General features: G+C 41.0%; 1 protein-coding gene across 1 annotated transcript; it reads left to right on the top strand.

The window, feature by feature from the left end:
- Positions 1-201: 201 nt before the first annotated feature.
- LOC129223308 (serine/threonine-protein phosphatase 6 regulatory ankyrin repeat subunit B-like) lies at positions 202-10,582 on the top strand. The gene is made up of 2 exons (XM_054857874.1): positions 202-275; positions 8,806-10,582. The coding sequence occupies exons 1-2, from the start codon at positions 202-204 to the stop codon at positions 10,580-10,582; spliced, it is 1,851 nt and encodes a 616-aa protein (XP_054713849.1).
- The last annotated feature ends 1,129 nt before the right edge of the window (positions 10,583-11,711 follow it).

The following is an 11,711-nucleotide window of genomic DNA, read 5'->3' as shown; positions in this document are numbered from 1 at the left end:
AAAAATAAATAAATGAGAAATTAAAATAAAGTAAAGAAACATTTTTTCTTAAAGTACAAAATTTTCCCCGACGGAAATTTTCTGCACCCCCTGATACTGCGTGAACATTTCAATTTCTAGTGGAAAATGTGACAAATAATATTTTGATGTGCGTTAAAATTGAATTATCTTGCAGCTTGTATCATTAAAGGCAAAATTGTCATGTCGATCAACGAGCGAATCAAGAAACTTGAAAGTGAAAGAATAAAAAGTAAAAAAGAAGGAACTATCGGAATGTAAGTATTTTTGTTTGCATTATCTTATACTTAGAGTCGCTATATACACTGCTTGCAATTGCTAAGGAACAATTACGTTTTTTGGAATAGTTAAGAACAGATAATGATTAAAGAAACAGAATTAAATATATAGTTAGTAGGGAGGATGTGCCTTTATTATAAGTACAAAATAATACAGATATTACTGCATCAATGAAGTAAAACTTAAAAATAAAAAATAATCCTACTTAAATGATTCTCATACAACAACAAAAAAAAAAAAAAGATCTAGGTCAGAATGATGGTGACATGAGTACCTTAATATGATGTATGATTACCAGGGACACTAAAGTACAATTTACATCTGTTTTCCATACTCCCCACTAATCATTGAGGAGTGCTTGGGGGATGTTTTCCTACTCCTCTCTCAATGCGGATTTGAGTTCTTGTACTGTTTTGGGAGGGACGGTTCTTCGCGCAACACGTCTGCCAACCTCCCAGGCAAGTTCAATTGGATTTAAGTCGGGAAAGTAAGCAGGTCACTGCATACGGAGAATGTTTTCACTTTGCAGTGTGTCTGACACTTCAATGTTCTAGTGTGGCCGTGTATCGTCGCCCGTAAAGAGAAAGTGTGAACCTACAGCCCCCCTAAAAAGACGAACAATGTCCAGCATAACATCTCTGCAATACATTTGCGACGTATCGCTTTCTTATTCAAAAATGTGAAGCGGTGTTCTGCCACTGTGCATGATGCCTGCCCACACCATGACGCCTGGACCGCACCGATCACGTTCGCAAACAAATTTTTGTGCATAACGTGCTCCACGCTCTCTCCACAGTAGTTGGTGACCAGAATCACTTGTCACACTGAAACGAGATTCGTCAGAGAACATCACTTTAGACCAATTTTAACGATACTACCAACATGTTCCTTACACCAGCGTAATCTCTCTCGACGATGGCGTGGTTGAACTTGGATGCAACTTACGGGCTTCCGTGCATACAAACCGACACTATTTACTCGCCACGAGATGGTTCTTGCAGAAACATGCGTACGGGTAGCGGTTGTTAGATTTGCAGCTATCTGTCCAGGAGTGAAATTTCTGTACCTTTCTGCCATGAGGGCTACATAGCGATCCTTTGAATGTATGGTGCTTCTACCATGACCCCCGGCAAGCTTTTGCTAAACATTTCCACCTTCAGCGGCCTTCTTTAATCGGGAGATGGCCACAGTGGTGACACTTTGACCTGCTTCTAGTCGTCCAACGGCTCGTCCACGATCGTAGATATTCAAATGATGTCTTGTGCTGACATTTTACTCATAAGTATTTCAAGAACCAAACAGAATTTCAGAGAAAATCCTTTTTTAACATCCTGCACTATTTTTGTTAAAAACCAAACAGCGTGAACTTTCGTACGAATCTTGAGCGTGTATGCACTGTCTTTTATACAGATAACGAGTCTTGTTCTACCACGCCGTCTGAACTTGAATTTATTTCCATTGGCCAGGTGGTTGAGGTACAAATTTGCATAAATCACTTGTTCCTTAGCAATTGACAAGCAGTGTAGATAGGCCGATGTATCAGCAATAATTCAGCCATTTTGGATCGGATTTTTCGTTGTTGCGCTGCCTGATCTAGGAATTTTCCGAGGGGGGGGGGCAAAACTTCAAACTGCCTCCCCCTTCCCCACACACATATATCCATCTTGCTTTAAGTTTTTTATATCAAGTTGAAGTTTCGCATTTTTAACAAACTGTAAAGTGCGACACAAATTCATTAAAAATTCGTTTTGTACTAAAAATGTCAATATGATTTTTTTTTTGCTAAAACGGAGGTATACCGCAACACAAAAAAAAAAAAAAAAAATCTGCATTGCAGTTAAAAACCTTCTCTCTCAACCCTTTTTTCCGAAAACGAGTTCAGCGTTCGAGTTGAGATCAATGGTTTGGCGACGAATGCTTTGCTTTTAAATCTTCCTGTTTTCGCTCCTATTACTTTTTCGCTTTAAGGGCACAGGCCACGCTGTAACTCACAGCGTGTATATTCAGTCAAAAAAGGGGCTGTCGGGGGCTACTTCCCGGCAGCTTTTCGAAATTTAAGTTTAAAAAAGAGCTGTTTTAGGTATATATCTTACGTTTATGGGAGAGGTGGTTCTAGGGAGTCTCCCCCGATAATTTTTCGAAATTAAATTTGAAAACACAACTGTACAATGTATTCGATTATGTCCAAGAAAGAGAGGTACGGGAGATATTTTTCAAGATTGCAGTATAAAAAACACAGTTTTAGACTATCTATAGATCGAGGGTCATCCCCGATATTTTTTCGAAATTTAAACTCCAAGTACGCAATTGTGAAGTTTTTCCGTTTGTGACAGGTAAAAGGAAAGTCCGGGGGGAACCCCTCTTTCGGAGCACTCTCCTGGAATTTTTTTTGAGTCCTAAATCCGCATGAGTAGGCTCTCTTTAATGACGTTAGAGCAAAGGATGAGCTTCGAGAATATGTCTCCGGAATTCTTTTAAACCCTAAGTTTTAAAAACTCACTTCCAAACCATCTTTGGGGACGTAAAAATAAGAATTTCGAGTTTCCAACTCTTTCCTTTTTTTGGCTACGTCCCTTCATTTTTAATTATTGATAAACATACTGTGGTAAAACATTCTCCCAGGTTTCCTTTTCCAAAACTAATTGTCTGCTTGTATTTTCCATAGTAAAATTTTCAATTTCCAGCCTAATATTTTATTTGCTAAAAGTACAAGCGTCTGCGGCCCCAGAAAAACAACTATCAATATTTTGAGCGGATGTGGTTCTTTGCTGCAATAACCTAGGTCTTTATTCAGGGGTGTTTGTGAGTTCATCAAAAAATACCTGAACGTTTCAAAGCGAGAACGGGGGGGGGGGGGTAATCTTTGGCCCCTATTACTTAAGTGCACCTTTGCCAAAGTATTATATATTTCTGAGTCAAAATATTGTGTGTACATTTGATTAAGTTTTTAATGGGTTACAAAATTACTTTTGGTGTGGTGTTATACAAATTATCATGACATTTGTCCATCTTAAGGGATTAGGTGTCCATCTTAAGGATCTTGCAGGTATATTTGATGAGTATTATATAATTTTAAAAAATTGCGGAGGTAGGGAGATAAAAGCATAACCAAAAAAAAAAAAAAAAAACATAATTCCGGTATTTTCGGACATAAAAATACTGGAAATACGCCCGAAAATCCCGGAAATTCGGTAAAATACCGGAACACAATCAACCCTGCTTTATTCCCCTCATTATATTTTCAATGTGCCTCCTGCATCTCTTGATATAGTTTGAATTTACTTAAGATTTCTACATTCAAACATTTATAACTTCTGGTGTGAGTATTAGGGTGACCCCAAAGAAGTTAAAGCTGGTTTTTCAAGTCGCACACCCTCATACATTTTCCCTTTTATGTCAAAACCCTTGTAAAAAAAGTTTCATGTGATTTGAACTACGGCTACCCGTGCCGACTTGCGTTTGAAAGTGTACACCAGCACTTGCGTAATGTGTATTAGGCCGAAATGATTTTTTTTTTTTAGTAACTCGAAATTTTACGTTGACAAAGCGTTTTTTTACAGCCCCACATTTCCTGCAAAAATATTTATCCAAATTTTAGAAATATTTAGGTATCCAGCAGAAGGTATAAAATTTATAATTTTCTTCAGAGAATTGTTTTTTTTTTAAATTTATTTTTTAAAAAATTACATATAAATTTAAACAAAATATCAACTTCAAAAATTATTAGTTAACACAGTTTAGAATGAACTGTTACAAATGAATAAGGAAACATAATGTATTTAAAATGAAAAAATTGGTAAGTGCTACCGGAACCCAGCCTTTTTGCGAATGAAGCGGATGTTTTTTCTTTGACAATAATAAATGTTTCGCCAAACAAACAAAAGAATATAAAATCGCATTAACAGTAGCTTTCAAATCCTCATACACTGCTCGACATTGAAAATGCAACACCAAGAAGGAGTGTTCAGAAATTTATGCAAATTTTAGAGTAGACGTACATTACTGAGTTATGTAAATGATGTGAAATACACAGCTCTCCCACGCACGTGAAGTAAGATATAGGGGAAGGAACTTGCAGAATGGGCAATATTCGTGTCGTTATTTCTGACTGGAGAATTATCGAAGAAATTTTGTTTTTGTCTTGGAGGATACGTGTAACGCGAGAGAATGCCAGGCCGCCGTCAACGAAGGCACTTCCAGCAGATAGACGATTTTAAGAGGGGTATGGTGATCGCACTGAGACAGGGAGGTTGGTCCGTACGTCAAATCGCAGCTGATACCCACATGGATGCGAGCACGGTGCATCGGTTGTGCTGAAGATGGTTGGAACAACGAAATGTGGTAAGATTGAGGGGTGCGGCGGCAGCCAGAGTGACGCGTGGATCGACGCATCCACCGACAAGCTGTAGCAGACCCACAAGTCTCTTGTTCCTCGATTCTGCAGCAGGTGCAAGATACCCCGAATGTTCCCGTGTCAACCAGAACCATTTCCCGTCGTTTGGTCGCACGTGGTCTGCAATCACAGCGTCTGCTAAGAAGACTGCCATTGACCCCACAACATAGACAGCAACGTTTAGTATGGTGCCAGACTAGAGCGACGTGGATGACAGAATGGCGAAATGTCGTGTTCTCAGATGAATCCCGCTTCTGTTTATCCAATGATAGTCGCCGCATACGCGTGTGGCGTCGACGTGGATACAGATCTAATCCGGAAGTAACTGTAGAACATCCCACCGCACGACAACGTGGCATAATGGTTTGGGGCGCAATTGCGTACAATTCCATATCACCTCTAGTTCGTATTCAGGGCACTATGACGCCCAACGATACTTGGATCGATACTTGCTGCGGCCGGTGGCAATCCCTTACCTTCAAGAGCTACCTAATGCAATTTTTCAGCAGGATAACGCCCGACCACACAGTGCTCGCATCTGCCAACATGCTCTCCAAGGCACACAGATGCTTCCCTGGCCACCATACTCTCTTAACCTGTCACCAATCGAACATGTGTGGGATGTGATTGGACGCCGTTTGCAGACTCTGTCCCTGCCTCGTTCAGAAGACGAACTGTGGCAAATGGTTAAAAGGGCATGGAGAGTCATCCCTCTGGACACCATCCGCACCCTTATTGACTCTATGCCTAGACGTGTTTCTTCGTGTATCGCTGTCCGCGGTGGTCCTACATCCTACTGAACCGACGCCGTTCTCGCTCTGTATTCTGCCTATATCATTTTGAAACTAAGATCTTTATTATTCCTTGCTGTCTCTGTCTTTTTTTCCAAATTTCATCACTTTCTGATCACTCCTTCTTGGTGTTGCATTTTCAATGTCGAGCAGTGTATATTAAGAGCTGCGTTGCCCGGCTTTGCCCGGTCTACCTTGAGAATAAAAATTGTGTCAAGTGACATATATTCAACAATCAGGCTTAAATAAACGAAAAAAAAAAAAAAACACCATGCAAAATTACCCTTCCAAACAATGACGACATATATTAAAATATTTTTAAGAAATTAAAATGCGAAAGATGGATTTTAAAAGCGTAACCATGGAAGCATGAAATAAGTTTAAGAAATTAAATGCAAAATAAGGAAATAAACAATGGATTCAAAAAGCGTAACCGTGGAAACGCGAAAATAAAAGGGTTGACAACCTGAATCAAAATGACATATTTCGAAATTGATTTTAAAACGCTTGTAACTTTTTTCCTTTGAAGATAGAAGCTAATTTTTTCGAACAGAGGTCGAGAGAGATCTGAAGCAAAATATCGCTTTTTCCAATGGTGTCAAAAAGAAAACTGTGGGACAATTCCTTCACTTTTTATTGATAGATTTAATGAAGAAAGTAGCGCCTTAATTTCAGCTGAGCCTAAAAAAGTTCGAGCTAAAAACGCAAATTACTCCCGCCGTAATTAAGTTAGAGCATTAAAACAAATTGTTTAGAACGCGGAAAATTCTACCCTTTTCAACGATATATAATATTAATATGTGCCAGTAATTTTTCACCCCTTTAATAGCCAAGTACAGGCAATTTACGTGAAATTTGGGCCTAAATTGGAATAAAAAAAAAGAACTATTCATCGGATTTTTTTCGAATTATAGCCTATGTTACTCAGTAAGAAAGCACCTTTCATATAGTGAAGAAATTTTTCAAATAGGTGCAGTTTTTCCGGAGATTACCTCAAACATGTAACACACAAAAACCCGCCCTCTCCCTTTATAATATTAGTATAGGTCAACCTCGTTTTCAGAGCGAAAGAGAGAAAAAAAAGAAATTGTTAGATACTGCATACTTTTATAATATTTTCCTATAGAAATCAATGCTGACGAAACTATCTTTAATAGCGTTTTTGAAGTTTTTACTTAATACTGAAAAATAATAATAAAATTAGCTTTTTTTTTAATTTGGGAACAAAACTATCTCCCTCCTTTCACACCCATGACGTTGTTTATTCGTTGGCGCTTGTAAGTGCCTCCAAGTAACATTTACAGTGTCAGCCACCCCACCCCTGTTTCTAAGTAAAGGGTAGCTTCAGAAAATTTGTGACGGAAAAACTGCTGTACGGTTTTAAGCGAGACCTGCATTTTTTACTTTACTTTGACATCGTAAAATGTGCCCCCTTCTAAAATATGCCACCTAGGTGGTAGCACGGTGCCTACACCAGAAGCTAGTTGATCAACGAGGAAACAATTCATTTGCAGATTTTTATTTAATTATACTAAGGGCGAATCTATCTTGTTCAGTCCCACCAAAATTGCTTACTTATCTCCCTCTGTAGCACCTAAATACGCATGTGTAAAGAGTCGCTTGCAGCTCGATGTAAATTTTCAACATTTAATACTTTCCAGAATTTCTTAGAACAAGTTTTTCTTTCCTGCTGGTTGCACCACTCGAATTGGCCGCCACCGTGAAGTTGCCACCCGGGGCAAAAATCCCGGCTTGCCCCCCCCCCCCCCCCCCCCCCATAGATCCGGCTCTTCGATTCATGTCCAACGTCTCTCCGTGCCCGATTTCCAAAATCCCACACAAAAGTTGGTGGCGTACCTCTGGTCAATCATCCGTTGAATTTTGCCCTTGCACCAAAGTCACTTGCCAGGAGTCCACGCAAACACGATCTAGCATGAGCGAACTAGAACCCCTATAGCTGGAGAGGCCGACGCATCCGCCATTTTGGAGCAAGCGTACAACAGGGAGAGCTGCCTTTATTGGCAATCATTCTCCAAATAGGGAACGAGAGAGACGGAGAACGAAGGTGAACATTGGCGAAATTTTGGAAACAGTTGGCGTCGTTTATAGGCTTCCAGTCACTTCGCGGGCTATTATTTATCCATTTCTTTTTTCTTTCTGCATCTGCTGGAAATCTGAAGAGCTGAAATCCTTTTTTGGAGCTGTTTACACAATTAACAGCCGGACAACCACCCATTTGACTCAATTTAACTCATGCTAAAGAAATGTAAACATCAGCAGCAATGCTATCGCTGCGAAGCACTGGATCAAGTTTGCTCCAAAATGGCGGATGCGTCGGCTCCTCTACTATCGGGCCCCACTATCGAGCATGAGCGGCGTGAGCGCGTTGTGACGCACGTCAGCAAAAAATGTTCCCGATAATTTTTATAAAAACCCTGTATACGTTAACGTCTAAATGTCTTCTTAAAGTTTACTTCTGAAGCAACATTCACACTTCGTCCGCACGGCACGTGAGCTCCATTTTTGTCCCTAAAACCAGTTTTTGGTCGGCGTTGCCATTACAGCAAGCAATATTGTACGGAACTCGTCAACGTGCCGAGAAGCTAGATAACTGACGTCCGTACAGTTGGGTTGGGAGTCACATTTCATTGGTCTCTACAAGATGAACGGGCTCCCTCTATTGGGTGAGAGTACTGTCATGTGCTTTACGCGCGTTCGCAACATATGAATGCTTCTCTCTTTTCGGAAAATGTACGTCTGTCCACTTGACGTGGCGAACGTGATGCGCGGACGATGTCTGAATTAAAATTTAGTTTTCACGGAATATTTGATCATTACTAATGAAAAAGAACAAGTTCCTATACCAATGTTATTTTCTATTTTCGAGCTGCTTTTATCGAATAATTGTTGAGTTTTTTTTTAATATTGTTCAATTTTTTAGTCTGAAATGCACGAATGTCATTCTTTTGTGAATAAATAATCAACAGGGTGAAGTAATAAATGTTTTACTACTGCTTCTTCAGGGTCAAGTCTCCTGCAGATGCAGATTAAATGTTCCGGTATGAAGGAGACTTGATCATTTTAGCTGTTGTTGGTTTTTCCTTAAAATATTTTATTACAATTCGTAAATTTAAAAACGCATAGCATATTGAAAGGAGAAAGTCTGCTCGAAATATGTAACGTTGCATCATTTAGCTCCAGAGATTCAAATAAAATTTATGAGCTTCAACAAAAAAGGGGATCAACTGTCCTCAGTCTCCCCAACTGTTCGTGTTCAGTTTCCATTTGTGTGTTTCTAATAACCCTAAATTCCCCCTTTTCCAGAAAAGTGCCTGCAAGGTCCAGATCCTCGGGACGGGTTGAAGCTGGAACAAAACTGCACCACGCCATTTTGTACGAAAATTCTACAGCTGCTCGAGACATTCTAAAGAACAAAGAGAGCAATCTCATTGATGAAAAGGACAAGGAAGGGAACACCGCGCTGCACTTGGCTGCCACTTACGGACTAAAAGGACTTAAAATGCTACTCGACGCCAAGGCAAACACGAGGCTTCAAAACAGTGAGGGGTTCACGCCCCTCCACTGCGCTTTGATTTGGAGAAGGGTGGATGTAGCTATGATTCTCTTGGATTACGATGCCAAAATAGACCTCCACGACAGGCATGGGCGCACTCCGTTACACATTGCTGCCGAGCAAGGAGATGTGGATATAGTGAGGAGACTGCTGGCCTCTAACGTGAATACTCGTCTTCAAGACGCGGAGGGACACATACCATTGAACTGCGCCCTGCGTTCGAAAAAGCGCTACGGAGAAAAAGTTGCCCAACTCCTTCTCGATTCCGACAGTGCAATCAACTTTCGCGACAGAAAAGGGAGGACCCCCTTACACTGGGCTGCACAGTATGGGAAAGTGGCGGCGGTGAGGAAGTTACTGCGAGCGGGCGCGATCGCAAGTCTTCAAGATCGCAGCGGGAGTACGCCCCTCCATCTCGCTTTGCGCCAGGAAAGAACGGATGCTGCTGCAGTTCTCGTGGATCACGGCGGGAAAATAGACATTCGAGATCGCTACCGCATGACGCCGTTACACTGGGCAGCAGACACTGGAAAGACCGTACTAGTGCGGAAGCTGCTGGACGCCGGCGCGAATACGCGTCTCCGGGACTTCCAGGGTCGAACACCCTTACACCTTGCTATCGATAGTAAGAAGGCGAATGCGGCAAAAGCCCTCGTGGATTCCGACAGTGAAATCGATCACCAAGACTGGAACGGGGAGACTCCTTTGCTTTTGGCTGCATGTATGGGATATGTGGGTGTGATGAGAAAGCTGTTGGACGCAGGTGCTGATGCTGGAGTACAAAATACAATGGGCAGAACGATTATACGTTATTCTCTTCATCAGGGGACAAACAAACTCCTCCTGGCAGCCAACGGGGCAAACGACCTTCAAGACAAGCATGGACGGACTGCCTTATTTTCTGCTGCCTGTAGGAAAAATTTAAAGAAACTGGAGAGTCTGGTTTTCTGTGACGTACATCCCCATATAAGGACCGATACCCTGCACTATCCGATTAGTTACAACGCTCCGGAAACTTTCAAGCCACTGCTTTCCGCAATTGCCTTGAGGGACATTGCAATCGATTGGGAGGATCCGAGAGTTTTTCCACTACCGGGTAGTAAAGAGCCTTGCAGGATAATCCTTGCGCAATGTCAAGCCGAACTCCAACGGATGAAAGAGGCAAAGGTGCAAGCAACAAACGTCTCCTACTACGATCTCGTGAAAAATGACGTGAGCAGGGTGGCCCTCTATCTCGAGATCGGGGACATCCGCTGGCGTTGGGCGGAAGGAGTGGAGGACTTTCCGATCTACGCGGAATGGATTGCTTTCAAAATGAAGAGGGCCGAGAAGAGGAGGAACCTGTATGAGCAGTGTCTGGATTGCTTCGGCGTCTTGTCTGAAAAGTATTCTTTCCTGCCCCGAACGGTCATGCGCATTATTTCACATCATTTGAGTGAGCGAGACATGCGAAGTTTAGTTGCATCCTTCAAATGCATAAACAAAGGTGTGAAACGCATCTGTTGTCCAATAGGGAAAAAGTGCTAAGAACTATTTTCCAAATGAAGAAAAGAACTTTTACATTTTTCAGAAATGACAACGACTTTTGCTAAGAGAAGAACTTCATCAGACTTGTTCGGTCACTCTAATGGTTCAGCGCTAAATTTTTCAACTTAGGTTTTACCAAATTTCTTTCTTTCTTTTGTTTCGTTCTTAATGTAGCATCGAGACGGTATCAATAAAGCATGTTTTTTTAATGGGTGGCTTTTATGTTTAATTTGAAAAAAAAAAAAAGATTTTTTGATAATTGAGAAAATTTTGACAATTTCCAGCGAATGGAAAAAAGACCCTCTAAATAATAATTCACTTTTCTCAAAATCATTGTTTGCACGCAATCAAGTAGTAACTAAAAGGATAAATGCAATGATGAAATAACTGCGTAGGTACTAAAGCTGTCGACGTCAATTATGCAGGGCACTACTAGAACTTTCTCTGGGGCTTTTTGAAAACAAGCTTTTTAAATACAGGGATGTTCAAACTACCCTTGACGGTCATGAGTCTCTGTCATGGAGCAAAACTTAGTTGCAGCGATTATATATTAGAACTAAGAGTTCACAAAAATGGTATAGGGTTTAGTATAGCTGGGGGAAGTGAGTCACCCCCTCAAACTGAAATATGCATATGGCTTTTCCATCATTTTTCACTGATCATGCCTTAAATCAGCAGAGTGATTGGTTTTGCATTCATTTGGATTTCGTGGAATATTTTTCTAGGTCTTAAAATTTAGTCAAAAAAAAAAAAAAATTAATTTGAATTTTAACATCTTGAATTCAAATTATGTTTTTCACAATCACGAGTGTGTGTATGTAGGCGTGTGTGTTTGTGTGTTCGGGTTATGTGTATGTGTGTGTATGAATGTGTGTGGGGGGTATGTGTATGTGTGCGTAGGCATATGTGTTTGTGTCTGTGTGCATGCATGAATGTGTGGGTAGTTGTGTGTGTATGTGTGGGTGTCTGTATGTATGCGTGTATGTAAGTGTTTGTATGTGTTTTTGTGTATGTGCGCGTGTGTGTGTGTGTAGTTGTGTATGTATGCGCGTGTGTGTAGGACATGGATGCAACCTGGAGACGGCTTTCGCTATAGGAGCAGCATCGTGAGGAGCCAGCCGGTCCACGG

This window comes from Uloborus diversus, chromosome 5 (genome assembly GCF_026930045.1).
Source record: "Uloborus diversus isolate 005 chromosome 5, Udiv.v.3.1, whole genome shotgun sequence".
NCBI lineage: Eukaryota > Metazoa > Arthropoda > Arachnida > Araneae > Uloboridae > Uloborus > Uloborus diversus.
This window is presented reverse-complemented; position numbering and strand designations above follow the sequence as displayed.

Coding starts and splice junctions, on each gene's coding strand:
- LOC129223308 (XM_054857874.1), top strand. CDS start 202: ATGTCGATCAACGAGCGAATCAAGAAACTTGAAAGTGAAAGAATAAAA. Junction 276..8,805: donor AAAGAAGGAACTATCGGAAT/GTAAGTATTTTT, acceptor CCCCTTTTCCAG/AAAAGTGCCTGCAAGGTCCA.